Genomic DNA, 22,314 nt, shown 5'->3' with positions numbered 1-22,314 from the left:
CATACAGGACACACAAAAAGTCAAATGAATGAAGAGGCATGTGAACACAACATCTAAATCAAGTAATTTTAGCGTGTCAAAGTCAAATTTATGCATATGAAATATATTTTCCCAACAACAAAATTGTGGCTAGTGAAAATGGCAAGTGGCTTGTATTGTTTGGAATCTACTAGTGGCTGGTGATCACAAAAGTTAATGTCAAGCCCAGCATACAACAGAAGATTAGTCTGAACCACACACTCATTTTCTAAGCAGTGCTACCTGTCTATAATGCTACAGTGCAGTTAATGCACTTTTTAGAAGATGTAAACAAATAATTTTGCAAATCCATAAGTTATATCTGTATTTTATAATGCGATGTGCAATTCTGCACGACCCAAATAATCATCAGCACAAACAGAAGCTGAAGAAATCCGCTCCGCGTTTGCCATATCACTTTAAATTTGGCCAGTGACAGTAGAGGGTGTGATTGCTTGTGAGGGGAACAGCCAGTTGTTTAAAATCCCTCTCAGTACGGTTTCAAATTCCCCTCAGTTCGTGTGTGTGCGCGTATGTGTGTGCGCGCGCTCCACAGACACAGCGCAAGGAGATAAGAAAGGGGTTGTGTTTCTGTGTGGGCGGGGCCGAGAAACCGTCACTCACTCCAGTTACCCAACAAAACGGGCGTTCCTTTTCGGAGCCCCGACCAATGGGAGGCATCGCTCCTGCAGTCGCCATGGTGACGGGGTTGTGTCCGGGGAGGCTGTGATGGGTTGACAGGTGCGTGACAATCGGAGCTCTCTGCAAGCATGTACGCCAAAGGCAAGAGTAACAACGTACCGTCCGACAGCCAAGCGAGGGAAAAGTAAGTTTTATTTATGAGTGTGTGTGTGTGGAGGAAGGAGGGGGGTCTCTATAATGAAGACAGCGCGCGGACAGACTTTTAACAAGCAGATGATGATACGCTCTGCGCCTTTGGATGCTGTGTTGTCTCTGACAGCGCTTGTAGATCATGCTAGAAAAGTTGTTGTCAGTTATCAGTCACGCGCTGCTTGAATGTCTTGCGTCCAATTAACGCGACGCGCAGTCTTGAGTGAACGCGCGGAAGTATATTATAAACTTTTCATGTTGTGGACTATTGGGGAAAGGAGTCAGTCTTGTTTAAGCATCTTTAAGCAATGTTTATTCAAAGTTGTCACAGGTAACCGAACGCATCGTGAGGTAACTTCACGGATTGCTGCATCTCATTTGTGTATTGGAATTGAGGTGAGTACTGAGGTCTATTTTTTTGGCGTTATAATTAAGAAGTGGATATATACTGTGTGTACCAGTTGCTAGTTTAATAAACGGCCATATTTCAGTCTGTAGGGTAAAAACAAACAAATAGTTACATTTAGGATAAGGTGAATGCAGAAGTGTTTTGACGTTACAGTATTGAAGTGAATATTACTTTATATGTCAGTCTGTCAGGTAGATTTCAGGGTAAAAACAAACAAACAAACAAACAAACAGTTATTCACGGAATAAGGTGAATACAAAAGTGTTTTGGCGTTAAAATAAAGTGGATATGTACAATACATACCCGGTGGCCAGTTTATTAAAACCTATATTTCAGTCTGTCAGGTACTTTTTAGAATAAAAACAAACAAACAAACAAACAAACAAACAAACAAACAGTTATTATTGGAGTAAGGTGAGGGCAGAAGTGTTTTGGCGTTAAAAAATGAAGTGAACATATATAGTCTGTATCAGTTCCTACAATTTAATAAATTACTTTATATGTCAGTCTGTCAGGTACATTTCAGGGTAAAACAAACAATCAAACAAATGGTTTTTATTGGAATAAGGTGTGGGCAGAAGTGTTTTGGTGTTAAAAAAAATGAAGTGAATATATAGCTATTGTACGTATCAGTTCGTTTATTAAATTATATTTCAGTCTGTCAGGTACTTTTTAGGATAAAATCAAACAAACAAACAAACAGTTATTATTGGAGTAAGGTGAAGGCAGAAGTGTTTTGGCGTTAAAATAATGAAGTGAACATATAGTCTGTATTAGTTGCTACAATTTATTAAATTACTTTATATGTCAGTCTGTCAGGTACATTTCAGGGTAAAAACAAACAAACAAAAAAACAGTTATTCATGAAATAAGGTGAATACAAAAGTGTTTTGGCATTAAAATGAAGTGGATATGTACAGTACATACCCGTGGCCAGTTTATTAAAACCTATATTTCAGTCTGTCAGGTACATTTCAGGGTAAAAAATAAACAAATTTTAAATTTCGGAATTAAAGAAGTACAATGTATTTGGCGTTAAAATAATGAAGTGAATATATAGCTATAGTCTGTATCAGCTGCTACAGTTTATTAAATTACTATATATGTCAGTCTGTCAGGTACATTTCAGGGTAAAAACAAACAAGCAAACAAATGGTTTTTATTGGAATAAGGTGTGGGCAGAAGTGTTTTGGTGTTAAAAAATGAAGTGAATATAAAGCTATTGTACGTATCAGTTCGTTTATGAAATTATATTTCAGTCTGTCAGGTACTTTTTAGGATAAAAACAAACAAACAAACAAACAAACAAACAAACAAACAAACAAACAAACAAACAAACAAACAGTTAATATTGGAGTAAGGTGAGGGCAGAAGTGTTTTGGCGTTAAAATAATGAAGTGAACATATATAGTCTGTATCAGTTCCTACAATTTATTAAATTACTTTATATGTCAGTCTGTCAGGTACATTTCAGGGTAAAACAAACAAACAAACAGTTATTCATGAAATAAGGTGAATACAAAAGTGTTTTGGCGTTAAAATAAAGTGGATATGTACAGTATATACCCGTGGCCAGTTTATTAAAACCTATATTTCAGTCTGTCAGGTACATTTCAGAGTAAAAAACAAACAAATAAATTGTAAATATCGGAATTAAAGAAGTACAAGTGTATTTGGTGTTAAAATAATGAAGTGAATATATAGCTATAGTCTTTATCAGCTGCTACAGTTTATTAAATTACCATATATGTCAGTCTGTCAGGTACATTTCAGGGTAAAACAAACAAGCAAACAAATAGTTTAATTGGAATAAGGTGAGGGCAGAAGTGTTTTGGTGACAAAAAATGAAGTGAATATAAAGCTATTGTACGTATCAGTTTTTAAAATGATATTTCAGTCTGTCAGGTACTTTTTAGGATAAAAACAAACAAACAAACAAACAAACAAACAAACAAACAAACAGTTAATATTGGAGTAAGGTGAATACAAAAGTGTTTTGGCGTTAAAATAAAGTGGATATGTACAGTACATACCCGTGGCCCGTTTAATAAAACCTATATATCAGTCTGTCAGGTACTTTTCAGAGTAAAAAACAAACAAATAAATTGTAAATATCGGAATTAAAGAAGTACAAGTGTATTTGGTGTTAAAATAATGAAGTGAATATATAGCTATAGTCCGTATCGGTTGCTACAGTTTATTAAAATACTATATATGTCAGTCTGTCAGGTACATTTCAGGGTAAAACAAACAAACAAACAAATAGTTTTTATTGGAATAAGGTGAGGGCAGAAGTGTTTTGGTGACAAAAATGAAGTGAATATATAGCTATTGTACGTATCAGTTTTTTAAATGATATTTCAGTCTGTCAGGTACATTTTAGGATAAAAAAACAAACAAACAAACAAACAGTTATTATTGGAATAAGGTGAGTACAGAAGTATATTTGGCATTAAAGTAATGAAGTAAATATATAGTTATAGTACATATCAGTTGTTACTGTTTATTGTTAATTAATATATTTCAGTCTGTCAGGTACACTTCAGGGTAAAAAACAAACAAACAAACAAACATTAATTATTGGAATAAGCTGAGGGCAGAAGTGTTTTGCCGTTAAAAAAATGAAGTGAATATATAGGTATTGCACGTTTCAGTTGCTATAGTTTATTAAATGACTATATTTCAATCTGTCAGGTACTTTTCAGGATAAACAAACAAACAAACAAATAAATAAACAAACAAACAGATATTCATTGAATAAGGTGAGGGCAGAAGTGTTTTGGCATTAAAATAATTATATGAATAGATATAGTCTGTATCAGTTGTTACAGTTAATGAAATGTCTATATATGTCAGTCTGTCAGGTACATTTCAGGGTAAAAACAAACAAACAAACAAAAAAACAAACAGTAATTATTGGAATAAGCTGAGGGCAGAAGTGATTTGTCGTTAAAAATGAAATGAAAAAAAATGAAGTGAATGTATAGTTATAGTACGTATCAGTTGCTAGTTTATTAAATGACTATATTTCAGTCTGTCAGGTACTTTTCAGCATAAAAAAAAACAAATAAATAAACAAACAGACAAACAAACAGTTATTACTGGAATAAGATGAAGGCAGAAGTGTTTTTGGCATTAAAATAATGAAGCGAACATATATAGTACGTACCTGTTGCTACTTTTTATTAAATGACAATATATTTCAGTCTGTCAAGTACATTTCAGGGTAAAAAACAAACAAACAAACAAACAAACAAACAAACAAACAAACAAACAGACAAACAGACAAACAAACAAACAGTTATTTTTGGTATAATTTGAGAGCAGAACTGTATTTGGCATTAAAATAATGAAGTGAACATGTATAGCTCGTATTAGTTTCTACAGTTTACAGTTATTTATGACTGTATATTTCAGTCTTTGCAGTACAAACAAACAAACAAACAAACTGTTAATACAGTAATAAGGTGAGGGTGCTGGCATTATAAAAATGAAGTGAATATATAGGTGTAGTACATATGCTTTGCTATAGTTTATAAAGTGACTATATATTTGAGTCTGTTGGGTACATTTCAGTGTAAAAAGCAAACAAACAAACAAAAAAACTGTAATTTTTGGAATAAGGTGAGGACAGAAGTGTATTTGGCTTTAAAATAATGAAGTGTATAGCCTATTAAGTCAATGTACCAGTTTATTAAATGTCTATATAGTTCAGTATGTCGGCTGCATTGCAGATAATCAAAAATAGTTAGTAGGCCTATTGCAGTGAGGTGAGGATAAGTTTTTTGGCGTTAAATTAAAGTAGTCAACATATACAGTAGCCTACATACACCTTGCCAGTTTATTAGATGCCTACATTTCAGTCTGTCAGGTGCATTTCAGGACAACAAACAAACAAACAAACAAACAAAAAAACAAACAAACAAACAAGCTAACAAACAAGCTAACAAACAAAAATGATTGGAATAAGGTAAGTAAAGAAGTGTTCTTAGCATTAAAATAAAAAAGTATATAGCCTATAAAGTAGGTCCAGTTGCTGGTTTGTTAAATGGTATATATTTCATTATGTTAGCTGCATTTTAGGGTAAAAAGGCAAGCAAAAAAAGCTCGTAGGCCTATTGTAGTGAGGTGAGGATAAGTTTTATGGCGTTAAGTTAAAGAAGTCAACATATAGAGTAGCCTACGCAACCATTGGCAGTTTATTAAATGCCTGTATATTCCAGTTTGACAGCTGCATTTCAGAGTAAATAACAAACAAATGCAGGATTAGAATAAGGTGAGTACATATGTTTGTTTGGCGTTAAATAATACAGCACATACCCATAAGTTCATTAAATGCTTGTATTTTAGTCTGTCAGCTGCATTTCGGTGGAAAAAAGGCTGTTGCTGTTCTGTGCTCTCGTGGTAGAGAGTATGATTGGCGTTATGGTGTGGAAAAGTGTATGATTGACGTTTTAACGTGAAAAGTTACTGCACACACGTTTATGACTGACCTGCAGGCGGTGGAACTTTTCAAGCTGGGCATGTCAATCATACTCGCTCCATACACACGCACACGCTCGGGAAGCCTGTCGTGCACAGAGACTTTGTGGCAGTTATTGTTGGCGGTTATATAAGTATTTTAGATGCCCAGCGAATCTGGGTTGAAGATGCTGCTATATAATGGCTTGACGTGAGGTTTGTTGCCATGATGAGATTATTTTTATTCATCACTTAATTTTGATGGTCCCTTTAACACGTTTTTTAAAATTTAAGTTACATTGCATCTACATGTCAACTAATTCCTGTTAGATTATAAGCAGACTGTTAGGTTGGGGTTAGGGTCAGTGTATGTTAGCATGTACTTGCAAAGTTTCATATAGTCAGTTACATGTCTGTTGAAGGAGCAGAATCAGCAGATATTAAGCAGACACTCTAGTAATACTCACAAGACAAGTAATTGGCATGTAGCAATGCAAATTGGCATGTAGCAATGCAAATTTTAGTCATCAAAATGTGCAATAGGGACCATCAAAATAAAGTGTTAGTGGTTTTTTTAATGTCATTTTACTTTATTTAAGAAGTAAATTAATTTAGTGGTGGGCGAGGCAGTGGCGCAGTGGGTAGCACGTTCGCCTCACAGCAAGAAGGTCGCTGGTTCGAACCTTGGCTCAGTTGCCGTTTCTGTGTGGAGTTTGCATGTTCTCCCTCCCTTCGCGTAGGTTTCCTCCGTGTGCTCCGGTTTCCCCTACAGTCCAAAGACATGCGGTACAGGTGAATTGGGTTGACTAAATTGTCCGTAGTGTATGAATGTGTGTGTGAATGTGTGTGTGGATGTTTCCCAGAGATGGGTTGCGGCTGGAAGGGCTGCGTAAAAACTTGCTGGATAAGTTGGCGGTTCATTCCGCTGTGGCGACCCCGGATTAATAAAGGGACTAAGCCGACAAGAAAATGAATGAATGAATGAATGATAATTTAGTGGTTCTTAAAATGATTGATTGGGGGAGTGATATTGTTTGAGGGGTCATAATCATGAATGAATGATGTAGAAAGTCAATAATATAGTTTGAATGATTACTATCAGTGCTATTTTGATGGAAAAATATAATAAGTATCTTTACAAAGACTTAATTCATGAATATATTGATATAAATACGTCATTTAATGTGCTAGATTGATGCTTATACTAGGCTATATAACATTGGGAGAGGAAAGATTTGTTGGAAGCCTCAAAATAGACTTTTATTATGAATATATTTAATGGATAGTTTACATATAAAGTGTTTATTGTAGTCTTTATTCATGGGAACGTATTTGACATGTGTCAATCATTCAGAGATGTCCTACCACCCACCTATTTATTGACTGTGCTCTAAAATAATTATTTCTTGTCTGCCTTTGTTGTCAGCTTGAACATGTTTGGATCGCACACAGTTTGGTCCTCCTGCAGTGAGGTCTTGTCTTGAAGCAATTAGCAATTATTGCAGTTTCATTCAGGCCAGTGTCTTATGGGACTTGTGTGGACTTGCGGTTTCCATGAAAACTCCTCTAGCATTAGATCTGAGCTTGAGAAAGCAGTTTTGCTGGTTATGAGAGGTTCTTACAGCTTTTTTGCGTTTTCCAAATGAATTTCTCTGCTGTTTGTGGTTCTTGTACACTTCAGGATCTAAAACAAAGTCATGTTGTAAATGTTTCTGTTGGTTGCTTTGAAAAATCGGACCAAAATTGGGTGAACCAAGTCACTCTCTTAGGTTAATTTTAATCTTATTGGTAATATTAAGACATATTGCATGGTTTCCACCATCCAGTTTGATTTCCAGAACCCAAAAACTTGTGAATATGAAGACTTTAGGTATTCATTCAGATGTCATGACTCATTAAGATTCAATTCTCTCGTCAAGCCACCAGAGGCCGCTGTGGACTGACTGACCGACTGACTGACCGATACACTGACCCACCCTCCTCCTTCCCTAAACCCAACCGATAGTGTTTTCAAAAGCAGTCGATAAAAAGAAAAGCCCTTGTCTGATTTATACCACTTTTTCAGGTTTTACCACATTCTCACTCTGTTATTTACTTGTTCATTTTATTTTTTGGCTTCTGTTTTTGCCTAATCCGCTTTCTGGAATCGTTCTTAACCAGATTCAAACCCCGCTATCATGGTTAAATTAACTCTGCGTTTCAATTCCAGTGATGTACATGGCGTGCCGCTTGACAAACTGGTAACAGTGGGAAAGCGTCAATATGGTGGTAAGCGGTCAGCTACTACCGCAAAAAGAAACAGCATCATACCCCCCCGTAGCGTTCGTTTTAAATACAAAATGCAGCCATAGTTACCTCCGACTACATAATTTGCGATCTCCAGAAATGTATACAGGGCTACGCTTTCAAAATGAGCCTGTGTTGACGTTCACACTTCATCACACCATATATTGCATTCAGACATCATAAGCTGCTTTAAATGGTCTGCAAATACATGTGTCGTTTTGCTAAGTGTAAAACGTATAAAAGTGCGATGTCATCAGATGAAGTGACAGAAGAAGCTGTGGGCTTGTTTTATCTGATAGGAAGTGCAGAATCAGTCACTTCTGTTTTAACGCTTAAAGTGTTTGAATTTGACAGCTGCTACACTGTGTGGTGTCGTACAAGCGGGAGTTTAAAGAGGTGACGGCTCTGAGAAGATCACAGTAGCTTTTATCTTTCCTCTTGAAAGAAAAGTGGACAAGTGGTTAACTGTCAAGGTGGATGGCTTGTGTGATATGGGGGAGAAAAAAAGGGAAAAAGTCGAAGCCGATGTCCTGACGACTTAAAAAGTGCATGGCACAGAGCTAAATCCGTTGGATTGTTGATGGAATTTTTTAATTTGTAGTTTGGTGATTACCATATCCATAACCTTCCCAATAAACACATTTAGGGATGAAACGTTTTTGCTTCTTGCTGTGCAAGCTCAATTTTCATCACACATTTTCATTTTTATTGCTGCAACAGGCTTGATGGGCAACATTAGCATGAATGTCTTTTTCTATGGTTGATTTTCTCATCTGTGTCTAGAATGATGCCAAAGCAATGTAGTGAAGATAAAACTGGCAGACTGGCTAATTAAAGTTAGTTAAACTGTTGATGTATACCTGATAAGGGTGTTACGATCCTCCAAATCCTCGATTCGATTACATTTTCGATTCTAAAGGCACGATTCGATTTTCGATTATGAATAATTAATTAATTAATGACCAATTAATTATTTGTAGCCTACCGTTTAAACTACCTGACCTGCATGGTCTTTGTTTTACCCATAAACAAATCATACAGTAAATGAATAAAGGCAAGATACACACATAATTACCACCTGTCAATCACTTTTTCTGCGGGACTCGTGAATAGTCAGTGATCTGTGTCGTTATAATGGCGTCGGTACAACCAACAGGAACCAGCCAACAGTATCTGAGGTGTTCGCTAAAATGACTAAGTACAAGTGAGTGAAAGATTGAAGCAGTCTACTGATCCTCTGACTGCCTGAACCCGCGGTCTCGAGCTCATGGCTCTGTGTGTGCGTCTGTGTGTGTGTGTGTGTGTGTGTGTGTGTGTGTGTGTGTCAGAGGTAGAGAGGAAGGAGGGCTGCTCAGAAATGCTACACGCCACTGTGGATGTCAAATCGTTGTCGTTCTAAAATGCCATTTAATAACAAAGACAGTGTAAACAGGGCCTGAGTGTGTACTTTTCGCGAGTGGCGGGCGGAGGATCGCGATGCCGGTGTTGTCTATCGGACGAACCCTAATACGTACATAGCAGAGCTTGCAAAACTCTGTTTTTTTTTGTCAACAACATGAACGTTGTCAACATAACTCACTGGAAATCCAAAATGCTTACACACCGGCGACTTCATTGAAAGAGGAGAGGGTTTAAGTTCTGTCGACGGGTCTCCTGCTTCTGCAGTTTAACAAGCACTTCAACAAGCCTGTTTTTTCCCGCTTGGCAAGCCAAGCTGACGTGACATGGGGGCGTGGCAGCATCGACGATTCTATTTTTTGATTCGATAATCGAAATTGAGCATAAATTTCGATCGACTTCGATTAAAAATGATTAAAAATCGAAATCGTGACACCCCTAATACCTGAATTTGGTTTATTGGCAAAATATATAAAAGATTAACTCTATATCCCCTCTTGAGTACTGACTGAGTATATGAGCAATTCCAGTGTTATGGATGTGACATTTGCAGTAAAAACTCAAAACATAAAGTCGCATAGAAAGTACAGTTGAGGTCAGAATTATTAGCCCCCCTTTGAATTTTGTTTTCTTTTTCAAATATTTCCCAAATGATGTTTAACAGAGCAAGGAAATTTTTACAGTATGTCTGATAATATTTTTTCTTCTGGAGAAAGTCTTATTTGTTCTGTTTTGGCCGGAATAAAAGCACTTATTAATTTTTTAAACACCATTTTAAAGACAAAATTTTATTCTCTTTAGGCTAATTTTTTTCCGATACTCATAATCAGAGCAGAGAGTTTAGTTTCTGATGGTCTGAGAGTCCTTCAGATGCCTTTTGGCTAACTCCAGGCAGGGAGTGTCTTCTGTCTGGCCACTCTGTATAAAGGCCTGATTGGTGGATTGCTGCACAGATGGTTGTCCTTCTGTAAGGTTCTCTTCTCTCCACAGAAGGATGCTGAAGCTCAGACAGAGTGACCATCGGGTTATTGATCACCTCCCTGACTAGGCCTTTCTCCCCCGATCACACAGCTGAGATGGCCGGCCAGCTCTAGGAAGAGTCCTGGTGGTTAAACATCTTCCACTTGTGGATGATGGAGGCCGCTGTGCTCACTGGAACTTTCAGAGCAGCAGAAATGTTTCTGTAACCTTCCCCAGCCTTGTGCCTCGAGACAATCCTGTCTTGGAGGTCTACTGACAATTCCTTTGTCTTCATGCTTGGTTTGTGCTTTGACATGCACCGTCAACTCTGGGACCTTATGTAGACAGGTGTAGCCTTTTCAGATCATGTCCAATCAGCTGAATTGAGCACAGGTGAACTCCAATGAAGCTGCTGAAACATCTCAAGAATGATCAGTGGAAAAAGAAAAAAAGAAAGAAAGAAAGAGAAGAGGAGGAAAAAAAGAGAAAGGGAAAAAAGGAAAGAAAAAAAAATCTACTTACATGTACTAAATTCACAGGGTAAAGTGTAACGTAGGCATGGCAGTCTGGGCACTGCACTGGACTGATCCATGCCACACGTTACACTTTTTTTAATGCATCACAAAGCAACTGACAAACACTATATACCTCAATGCCCATCACACAACTACAACCTCCTCAATTTATTGTTACAGCTGTTGTTATTTTTATTATTATCATTTTTATTAGTATTATTATTATTACCAGCATGAGTATATTATAGTTATCAAGTTACAGTAATAATCTATCATACATATCTTTAATATTATTCTTCCATGTGGGTTTGTATAATTCATAATTAGCATTGATATAGTGTTTTCTTTTTTATTTATTCAGTTTTTATTATTATTATTCTTTTTTTTTGCTTATTCTCATTGCTTTGTTTGCTGAACTTTATTTTTCTTCTCTCTTATTGTTTCTTTTCTTTTTCTTCTACTCCTCCCCTTCCTTATCTGTTTTTATTTTTTATTTTATTTTATTTATTTATTTTTATTATTAGTATTTTATTAATTTTTGTTTATTATCATTAGTTTATTTTCTCTTTTCCTCTCTCTTCCCATCTACTTACTACTTACTACTATTATTATTTGTTATTATTATTATTATTATTATTTATTATTATTATTACTTGTCCTCTCCCTGATTTCCCATCCTCCCCTCTCCTCGACACCTTTGTCATAAATGGTATTACTTTTATTTTTTGTAATCATTATTATTATTATTACTGTTCTGACTTGTCCTGTTATCTTTCCATTATCATTATTACAAGTATTTATACCATTATCATTATTAAGGTTGCAGTTGTTGTAGTTGTAGCGGTAGTAGTTGTAGTAGTAGTAGTAGTTGTAGTTGAAGTAGTAGACAGTGTAATAGTATCGATTGTTATTGAGTAATTGTTACGGAGATTATTGAAGTAGTAGTTCATGTAAGTAGTAGCAGAAGTAGTAATGGTGTGGTAGTTACAGTAGTAGTTGTAGTCGTTGTTGGTGTAGTAATATCAGTAGTAGATGTTGTTGATGTAGATGTAGTAGAAGTGATTGTGGTGGTGGTAGTAGCAGTAGTAGTAGTAGCAGCAGTAGACGTTGTTGTATTAGTTGTAGCAAACGCTATAGTAGTATCAGTAGTGGTAGTCGTTGTCGTAGTATCAGTATTAGTAGACATTGTAGTAGTAGTAGTCGTGGTTGTGGCTGTAGTAGAAGCAGTAGTAGTTGTAATATAAGTAACTTTTTGTAGTAGTAGTTGTAGCACTTGTGATTTATTATTATTGTTGTCAGTTATTACTGTTGTCCTCTCTTTCTTTTTACTCTCATTTTTACTATCATACATTAATAAGCATTGTTGTTACTCCATACCTCTGACTGGTTTCTTTCTATATGTTTTATCTATATCTGTGACACTTGCTTCATTTATTGACTGTTATTGTTCCTTATGTATGTACTCTGACCTGTCCACCAAGTTACCTTTACATGCATACACACACTCACACGCACACACTCACGCACATACCAGTACATGACTATATTGTTGTTGTTTTTGTTTTGTTTTTGTTTCGTTGCTTTGTATTTGTTATTTGTTGACGTTTTCTTGTATTTGTATGATTTTTGCATATTCTAATAAAAAAAAAAGAAAAAAAAAGAATCATCAGTGGAAACAGAATGTAGCTGAGCTCAATTTAGAGCTTCACGACAAAGGCTGTGAATACTGATGTACATGTGATTAACAGCTTTTTTATTTTTAATAAATTTGCAACAATTTCAAAACCTTATTTTTCACATTGTCATTATGGGAGATTGTGTGTAGAATGTTGAGGAAATAAATGAATTTAATCCATTTTGGATTAAGGCAAATGTGAAAAAAGTGAAGCGCTATCAATACTTTCCGGATGCACTGTTGTCTAACTCTGAAATGTTCAACTGCGAGTCTGAGAGATTTTGGAAACAGCCAGCTGTGTTTCAGTTTGTGGTTTCTGGGTTTTGTGGCTATATGTTAGCGTATGTCTATCAGATTTTGGTTAAGCGTCTCTCACTCTCTCTCTCTCTCTCCTCTGCTGAAGCTCTCTAATATCTCCACGCATTAATATGCAAACAGTGTGGTCCACGCAGCGGCACAAGGTTAAGCATGCGTGACGAGAGGAGAAAGAAAGCTGCTGGGGAACTTTGTTGCTCTCCTCACTGTCACTGTGTGTTTGTGGCTGTTCTGTATGGGAGTCTGTTGCATGGTGGTGCTGGTAGTCTGAGACATGTTATCTTTTCACCATGAAGACAGCCTGTCTAGCTGACCCGCTGTCACAGGAATAAATGGTAAAGGGTTTTGCATCAGTTCAGCCTTATTCATCTAGGGATTGTGCATGAATTTCCTGAACAAACAAGTGATCTTAAAGAGACAGTTCACCCAAAATGAAATTTCCTCATCATTAACTCTCCTCAAGTGGCTCCACATAGGAGTTTATTTATTAAGTTGAACTTAAAAGAAGATATTTTGAAGAATGTCAGAAAGTGGTTAACCATTGACATGCTTTTTTGGAAAATAAAATGCTATAATTAATGAAATGGAGCTTTTTAATATACTGTTCAACTGGTGTAGTTTGATTCGTGAACAAATGATTCTTCTGAACTGGATCTTTTTTGTTATGCTTAAACCAGGGTTTTTCAAAGTCTAAGACAGTGGGCCTCCCTTTTGACACAACTTATCCATTGGCGCCCCCTCCTCCCAAACACACGCACACACACACACACACACTCACACATATATATATATATATATATATATATATATACAGTATATATAAAGACACAGACAGATGTCAGACTGTTAACTCACTTTTATCATCATTTGCATGAAAGTGCAATTATTTACAGAGTAATAAGAAGTATTTTAATATAACGTTTTTAAAGCTAGGATGATGGTTTACTACGAATAGAACAGATCCAAGAACTGTCCATCCCAGTCAAAACAGTCGAAGTTTAGTGGGTCTCATGCTGTCATTAGCCAAAATATCTTGACAAACCACACTACAGGTCGTGGTTCATCAGCTGGTCCTGTCCACGTTAATCCTAAACTCAAATACTGATCATCATATCGTCGTCTTTTGGGTTTAAGCCCTGAACTTGAAGGCTTTGAATCGGGGGGTCTCAGAAACCGATCCATTGTATTAGCAGGCATATACCTGTATTGGCGGGCTTGCCAAACAGAAGCGAATTCACAGCTATGGCCTTCTGGGTAAAAAAGGTTTTCTTATTTTTGACGTATTATTTTTTTTTAGCTTTGTTTAATTAAAATGTTTAAATATAATAAAAATTCATATAATAATGAATTTTTTCCCGCGCCTCCCCTGACATGCTCTGGCGCCCCCCAGGGGAGGCGCGCCTCACACTTTGAAAACCCCTGGCTTAAACATACAGTGCAACCGGTATAGTCTGATTCATGCACAAATGAATCTTCTGAACTGATTCTTTTTTATTATGCTAAAACTTTTAGTGCAACCAGTGTAGCCTAATTCATACACAAATTACTCTTCAGAACTGAATCTTTTTTTATTATGCTAAAACATTCGGTGCAACCAGTATGGTCTGATTCATGGACAAATGACTCTTCTGAACTGGATCATTTTTTAAATGTCAAAACATAAAGTGCAACCAGTATAGTCTGATTGATGAATAAATGATTCTTCTGAACTTTTTAAAAATAAATATAAAACATTCAGGGCAATCAGCGTAGTCTGATTCATGCACAAATGACTCCTCTGAACTAGATCTGAATAGGCGTTTTCTGATTCATACACAAATGACTCCTCTGCACTGGATCTGAATAGGTATAGTCTCATTCATGCATGAATGACTCTTTTGAATTGGATCTTTTTTTTTATTATGCTTAAACAGACAGTGAAACTAGTGTAGTCTGATTCATGCACAAATGACTCCTCTGCACTGGATCTGAATAGGTGTTGTCTGATTCATGCACGAATGACTCTTCAAAACTGGATCTTTTTTTATTGTGCTTAAACATACAGTGAAACTAGAGTAGTCTGATTCATGCACAAATGACTCCTCTGAACTAGATCTGAATAGGCATTTTCTGATTCATACACAAATGACTCCTCTGCACTGGATCTGAATAGGTATAGTCTGATTCATGCATGAATGACTCTTTTGAATTGGATCTTTTTTTTTATTATGCTTAAACAGACAGTGAAACTAGTGTAGTCTGATTCATGCACAAATGACTCTTCTGAACTTTTTAAAATAAATAAAAAAACATACAGGGCAACCAGCGTAGTCTGATTCATGCACAAATGACTCCTCTGCACTGGATCTGAATAGGTGTAGTCTGATTCATGCACAAATGACTCCTCAAAACTGGATCTTTTTTTATTGTGCTTAAACATACAGTGAAACTAGAGTAGTCTAATTCATGCACAAATGACTCCTCTGAACTGGATCTGAATAGGTGTTTTCTGATTCATGCACAAATGACTCTTCTGAACTGGATCTGAATAGGTGTTTTCTGATTCATGCACAAATGACTCTACTTAACTGGATCTGAATATATGCAGTCTGATTCATGCACAAATGGCTCTTTTGAACTGGATCCTTATAATAATGCTGAGCATGTTGTTGTTTTTTTAATTTATTAGTATTTTTTTGTCCCCTGAAAAACTTCTACCTATCAATATAAAAGCTTAGTCTTCAAAAGATTATTTCTTTACAATAATACAAGATGTTTGCTTATCATCTTCACCTCCCAGATGAAGCGAGTTGCTTTTCTACACTGTGTAAAACAGGAAAACTGGAGCTTTTCCTGTCGTCTGTAATGAACTAAATCATTAGGACGTTTCCTTTCGTCTCATCAGAGCATATTGTTTTGACCTGGTCTAAAACTCGCGTGGGATTGAGGAAACGCCTCTGGGTTTCTGCTTCTTGAGGCTTTTCTTCACTTTCATCTTCAGTATTATAGTTTTTTGCTTATGATATGTTCTGTTTTGGCGAAGCAGTGTCGCCTAACAGCAAGAAGGTCGCTGGGTCGAGCCTCGGCTGGGTCAGTTGGCGTTTCTGTGTGGAGTTTGCATGTTCTCCCTGCATTCGCGGGGGTTGTCAGTGTTCTTCTGATCAATTGTTTCAACTGTAATTGGATATGCGACTCTTGAGAGAATCTGTAATGTTAGCTGTTTATTCTGTTTTCAGGGCATATTATTCACAGACTTTATCAGTCTGCTATATTGACCTTATTCTAAAATGTGGAAGTGCGCCTGTTTTCGCGATTGTCTTAGAACTTCCGAATTCAGAGAATTCAGTCGCCTATGGGAGAATTGACTAGGAATAATAAACGGCAGAAAACGGTCAAACTACTTGCTCTACAAACAAATGTTTTCATGACTATACAGACCAAGTAGAATACTATAACAAGGAAATATCAAATTGCAACATCAAGCAGCGAAATGAGCAGTTTTTAATGTCTAAAAATGAATGGAAGTGAATGAGATCGGAAGTCTTGAGCCAAAAAGATTCAAATGGCAGCGCCCACTCGTCGGCGGAGAATAAGGTCAATAGCGACAGACTGTGCATCACTAGCATTAACGGCATTATCTTGATGGCGTCTGAAAACTTGCATTTACAGTATGTGACTTACACTTTCGTTGAAAAACAGATTCTTATGTCCACCTTTTCACTAAATAACTCTAGTAACTTAAATCAATATGCAAATACAAAAAAAGTGAAGTTGATTTTATAGCTTTATTTAATTTCTGGATAGTCCATTGATTTTAATAGGCTAAACCTTTTATTGTATTGTCAATTATTATTATTATTATTTTTTAATCATTTGAAGCTATTTGTTATCCCATATTTTTTTACATCCCAACATTGACAGATTGCTAATCAATAAATAGCTATAGTGCTATCTGTTAGTTTTAACGTCAGCTAATGTTATGGAAGGGCATAGATGTTATGGAAAATAGTAATAGTAATGTAACTACCCCCATCATTCCTTCCTCAAGCAAATGTGTAAATAGTAGATCTATTCAGCGATAACGTTCATTTTATTGGCATATTTATCTGACGTTTTCCCAGCTTGTAGGACAAAGCGACTTCTGGCTTTGCTCCTTCTTATCTGCTCTCACTTCTGCAGATGTATGTGCCCTCCAGAAACTTGCGTTCTGTGAATGAACGTCGCCTCGTGGTTCCATCCCAAAGAGGAAAGAAATCACTTTCCCGAACTCTCGCGCTCAATCTGCCCAGTTGGTGGAATGAACTCCCTAACTGCATCAGAACGACAGAGTCACTCGCTATTTTCAAGAAACGACTAAAAACTCAACTATTTAGTCTCCACTACACTTCCTAATCTTCTATTGCCTCTCTGGATATCACACTAACTGTACCCAAAAAACAAAAACAAAAAAAAAGTACTAATACTTTCCTTCTTAGACTTTACACACCTGAAACTTGCCTACAGCACTTATTCATTGTTGCTCTTATAATTGTGTAAATTGCTTCCTTGTCCTCATTTGTAAGTCGCTTTGGATAAAAGCGTCGGCTAAATGACTAAATGTAAATGTAAATGTTGTAGTAGTCAATCATAAAGCTATTTAGTTTCTTATGACTATATACTAGCGTCAGAATTTACTTGCGATGTGATGGGGCTTGATCATAATCCAGGGGCTTGATCATATTCATTCATTCATTCATTCATTTTCTTGTCGGCTTAGTCCCTTTATTAATATGGGGTCGCCACAGTGGAATGAACCACCAACTTATCCAGTAAGTTTTTACGCAACGGATGCCCTTCCAGCCGCAACCCATCTCTGGGAAACATCCACACATACACACACTTGGACAATTTAGCCTACCCAATTCACCTGTACCGCATGTCTTTGGACTGTGGGGGAAACTGGAGCACCCGGAGGAAACCCACGCGAACACAGGGAGAATATGCAAACTCCACACAGAAACTCCAACTGAGCCGAGGATCCAACCAGCGATCTTCTTGTTGTGAGGCGAACGTGCTACCCACTACGCCACTGTGTTGCCCTTGATCATACAGTTACAGCCAGCATCCCACAAAAAGCACTTCGAGCCTCATTTTGTGCACATCAAATCGCAAAATCCAAAAAGCCGCTCACCATATATTTTTGAATGCTTTGAATGGAGACATTTTTTTAACCCATTTTTCCATAATAAATATTATGGTGGGTCTTAAGATTGAATTACTTGCCTTGGTGGGTACCGGAATAAAAAAGTTTGGGAATCCCTGTAAAAATACAGAGCTCCACACTATTCATTTAGGCTGTCCCAACACATATTGATTAAGTCAACATGTTTAAGTAGATTGAACATAAAACAGTTAAGTGGTCCCAAAAAATGTCAAGAATTGTGTTGTTTCGGCTCATTTTAGATACGTAGTTTGAACAAGCAGCAAAATCATGTATGTTGTGAGTGTATAGTTATGCTGATTGATAGTGAAGCAGCTCTTGATGCGAAAGCACAGCAGATGCACTTGTTCTGCTCTTCAGACGATGTCTCCTGCTGGATGTGGTTGTGGCAGGGTCGGGCCTCAGGGGATGCGCTGATCAGACTGTTTGTTTTTGTTTTCGCCGTCCTCAGAACGTTCAGTCTGTGCTCCGGCCGGTCACCCAGACGTCAGCAGACTGTCCGGCAGAGATGCTCCTCGGGGAGACACCACAGTCTGCGTGCTGGAGATAATGGCGGGCAAGAAATATATAGCGCACTTTGAATACTTAGATGATGTACTTAATAAACCATTAAAACGAAGAGTGTGATGCTGAACACTTCATGCACTCAATGGTCACAGCTTTGCTCACACAGCAGAAAGGGGAGGGGCTGTCAGCCCCTAAGAGGAGCTATTGATTGCCATTATTAAGGGGAGGAGCTATCAGACATTAAGATTAAAGTGAGGAGCTATTAGATACTAAGATTAAGGGGAGGAGCTATCAGCTGCTAAGATTTAGGGGTGGAGCTATCAGCTGCTTTGATTAAGGGGAGTAGCTATGAGCTGCTTTGATTAAGAGGAGGAGCTATCAGCTGCTAGGATTAAGGGGAGGAGCTATCAGCTGCTTTGATTAAGAGGAGGAGCTATCAGCTGCTTTGATTAAGGGGAGTAGCTATCAGCTGCTTTGATTAAGAGGAGGAGCTATCAGCTGCTAGGATTAAGGGGAGGAGCTATCAGCTGCTTTGATTAAGAGGAGGAGCTATCAGCTGCTAGGATTAAGGGGAGGAGCTATCAGTTGCTAAGATTAAGAGGAGCTATCAGCTGCTTAGAATAGGGGAGGGGCTATCAGCTGCCAAAATTAAGGGGAGGTGCTATCTGCTGCTAAGATTAAGGGGAGGGGCTATCAGCAGCTACCATTAAGGGTTGGAGCTATTGTACACTAAGATTAAGGGGAGGAGCTATTAGCTACTAAGACTAAGGGGAGGAGCTATCAGATGCTAAGTTTAGGGGAGGAGCTATCAGCTGCTAAGATTAAAGGGAGGAGCGATCAGTTGCTAACATTAAGGGGAGGAGCTATCAGATTCTAAATTTAGGGGAGGAGCTATCAGCTGCTAAGATTAAGGGGAGGAGCTGTCAGCTGCTAAGATTAAGGGGAGGAGCTGTCAGCTGCAAAGATTAAGGGGAGGAGCTATCAGCTGCTAAGATTAAGGGGAGGAGCTGTCAGCTGCTAAGATTAAGGGGAGGAGCTGTCAGCTGCAAAGATTAAGGGGAGGAGCTATCAGCTGCTAAGATTAAGGGGAGGAGCTATCAGCTGCTAAAATTAAAGGGTGGAACTATCAGCTGCTAAGATTAAGGGGAGGGGCTATCAACTGCTGCGATAAGGGGAGGAGCTATCAGACACTAAGATTAAGTGGAGGAGCTATAAGCTACTAGGATTAAGAGGAGGAGCTATCAGCTGCTAAGAATACGAGGAGGAGCTATCAGCTGCTAAAATTATGGGGAGGAGCTATCAGCTGCTAAGATTAAGGGGAGGAGCTATCAGCTGCTAAGATAAAGGGGAGGAGCTATCAGCTGCTAAGATAAAGGGGAGGAGCTATCAGCTACTAGCATTAAAGGGAGAATCTATCAGCTGCTACGATTAAGAGGAGGAGCAATTAGTTGCTAAGGTTAAGGGGAGAAGCTATCGGCTACTAAGTGAAAGGGAGGGGCTTTCAGACACTAAATAGAAAGAGAGGAGGTATTGGCCACTAGGTGGAAGGTGAGGAGCTATTGTACACTGAGTGGAAAAGGGAGGAGCTATCACTCACTAAGCACAAAGGCGGGTGCTATTGGACTCTAAGTGAAAGGGGAGGAGTTATTAGACACTAAGTGGAAAGGGGAGGAGTTATTAGACACTAGTTAAAAGGGGATCTATCTATTGGGCACTAAGTGAAAAGAGGAGGAGCTTTTGGGTACTAAATGAAAAGAGGAGGGGTTATTAGGCATTAAGTAGAAAGGAGAGGGGCCATTGGGCACTAAGTGGAAAGGGGAGGGGCTATTGGGCACTAAGTGAAAGGGGAGGGGCTATTGGGCTCTAAGTGGAAAGGGAGGGGCTATGTGGTACTAAATGAAAAGAGGAGGGGTTATTAGGCACTAAGTAGAAAGGGAAGGGGCTATTGGGCACTAAGTGGAAAGGGGAGGGGCTTTTGGGCACTAAGTGGAAAGGGGACTGACTGAACATTGATAACATTAGTGTTTCATTTGGGATGACATTAAACTCAAACATAATGTATAGTGTCTTGTGTGTCCTTTGGGATGCAACTTTGTTTATGTGGACTGTATATTTATGCATACTTTTCTTACATACTGTTTTTAAGCCTACTATATAGGGAAGTATATATTTTTTTGCATGCAGCTCCTGTTCTTTAATTTGTGAAGGACTTGCTGAAAAACTGATTCACTGCAGTGTTACTAAGACACAAAAATATCCAGCTTTAGTTGGAATTATTTTTATGCTTTGATACAGCACTGTGAATAAAACAGCATTGTGCCTAGAGTGTTTTGGGGGGATTTTTGCGCAGATGTTTTTCAGCGAGCCAGTGTTGGGCAGCTGCAGATTGGCATGAGATTTGTCTCTCTGCGCAGGTGTGACTCAGCTGAATTCTTCCAGACAGCTCTCAATCCCTGAGCACTGAGCTCCAAACACAGCCTCAAAACTGCTTTTTTTTTTTTTTAAATGGCTCCGATTATGCCCCTCTTACAATATGTAAAATAAGTCTCTGATGTCTCTAGAGTGTGTAGTAAAGTTTCAGCTCAAAATAGTACACAGATAATGTTCTCTAACTCTCTGAAACTGACCATTTTAGGCTCTGATTCTAATTGTAGCATTTCGGTGACTGTCGCTTTAAATTCAAATGAGATCGTGCTCTTTTCAAAAGAGGGCGGAGCTACAAATGCCCATGTGTCGGCATAGTGGCAGATTCAAAAACAAGACTAACGGTCTATGCTAATGAGGGAGAGATGGTCAATAGTGGGCGGGGCTTTCCCCCTCTGATGACACGTACAAAGGGAGAATGTCAACCAATTGTTTCTGCAGACTGTTTTCATCAAGTCTGATTATAAACAAATACAATTCATACATTTTAACCATTAGAAGCTGCTTACATTCACACACTACTGACACACAACTGTGTTTAAAGCCATTGTAAAAGTGATTTTTGCATAATAGATTTTTAATATATTACATATTAGAGACAGTACTGGCCAGCATACTGGTTTATTTCCTTATTTCTGTCTCTTGGGGTTTGTCAATTATCATTGTTCAGCTTGACAGGCACAAACTGTAAACTGGGCTGCTAGAAAGATCAGGTTTGATCACAACAGACTTTCCTGTCATGCTCAGATTGATGACTTGTTTACAGTGCAAGTACAGTACTGTGCAGTACTTTCACACAGTGATACCGGTAAATATCCGGAACGACTTTACCGGTAATTTAAAAAATGCTCGTGTTGTTTAAAGGTAGAGTTTATATATCTGACTGTTTGTATTAAATGACAAAATTGTATTACAAAAAGTATATAAATATAAATATAAATTCACACATTTTAATACAAGAACTGCAGCTGTGAAGAAAATATTAAACTGTGTATGGAAAGCACCGTCAATGCACCGTGATGCACCAAGATATTAAACTGAACCGAGTCGATGGCATGATAATCGTAACTGAACCGAACCGTGAGTCCAGTGTAGGTTCACATCTCTATAAATTACTCCTGAACGGTGTTTACTGTGAACAGTGAACATCAAAACTATTCCCCAGCGCAGCAGCACAGACCGATTCCTCTTGAGAAATGCACATGATGTGTTTGTGGAGGATTGTTGCACAGCCGTGTTCATCTGCTCTGGACTCTGAGGCGCGAGGTCAGCGATGTTTTCCTGGTTTCTCTCATTACTCCATTCACCCAAACGCTGCTTTCATCTCCTGTCCTGA

General features: G+C 37.8%; 1 protein-coding gene and 1 long non-coding RNA gene across 3 annotated transcripts in view; one reads left to right on the top strand and one right to left on the bottom strand.

Annotated features, from left to right (window-relative positions):
- The first annotated feature begins 757 nt into the window (after nucleotides 1-757).
- Nucleotides 758-22,314, top strand: part of ssbp2b (single stranded DNA binding protein 2b) — a 102,224-nt gene continuing 80,667 nt past the window's right edge. The window contains exon 1 of one of the 2 annotated variants that reach the window (XM_087271470.1): nucleotides 758-844. In XM_087271470.1, coding sequence (XP_087127596.1) covers nucleotides 789-844 — 56 coding nt within the window. In that variant the 5' untranslated portion in view covers nucleotides 758-788. Of the gene's footprint in view, nucleotides 1,246-22,314 lie in introns of both variants that reach the window. The other variant, XM_087271471.1, reaches the window with a different exon arrangement.
- Nucleotides 14,291-17,278, bottom strand: LOC147842203 (uncharacterized). The gene is made up of 5 exons (XR_015501648.1): nucleotides 16,451-17,278; nucleotides 15,210-16,123; nucleotides 15,008-15,135; nucleotides 14,617-14,956; nucleotides 14,291-14,319 (listed from the first exon to the last, which is right to left on the bottom strand). It is a non-coding gene; the product is annotated as an uncharacterized LOC147842203 (long non-coding RNA).

This window comes from Danio rerio, chromosome 10 (assembly GCF_052040795.2).
Source record: "Danio rerio strain M-AB ecotype USA chromosome 10, GRCz13ab, whole genome shotgun sequence".
NCBI classification, from domain to species: Eukaryota; Metazoa; Chordata; class Actinopteri; order Cypriniformes; family Danionidae; genus Danio; species Danio rerio.
This window is presented reverse-complemented; position numbering and strand designations above follow the sequence as displayed.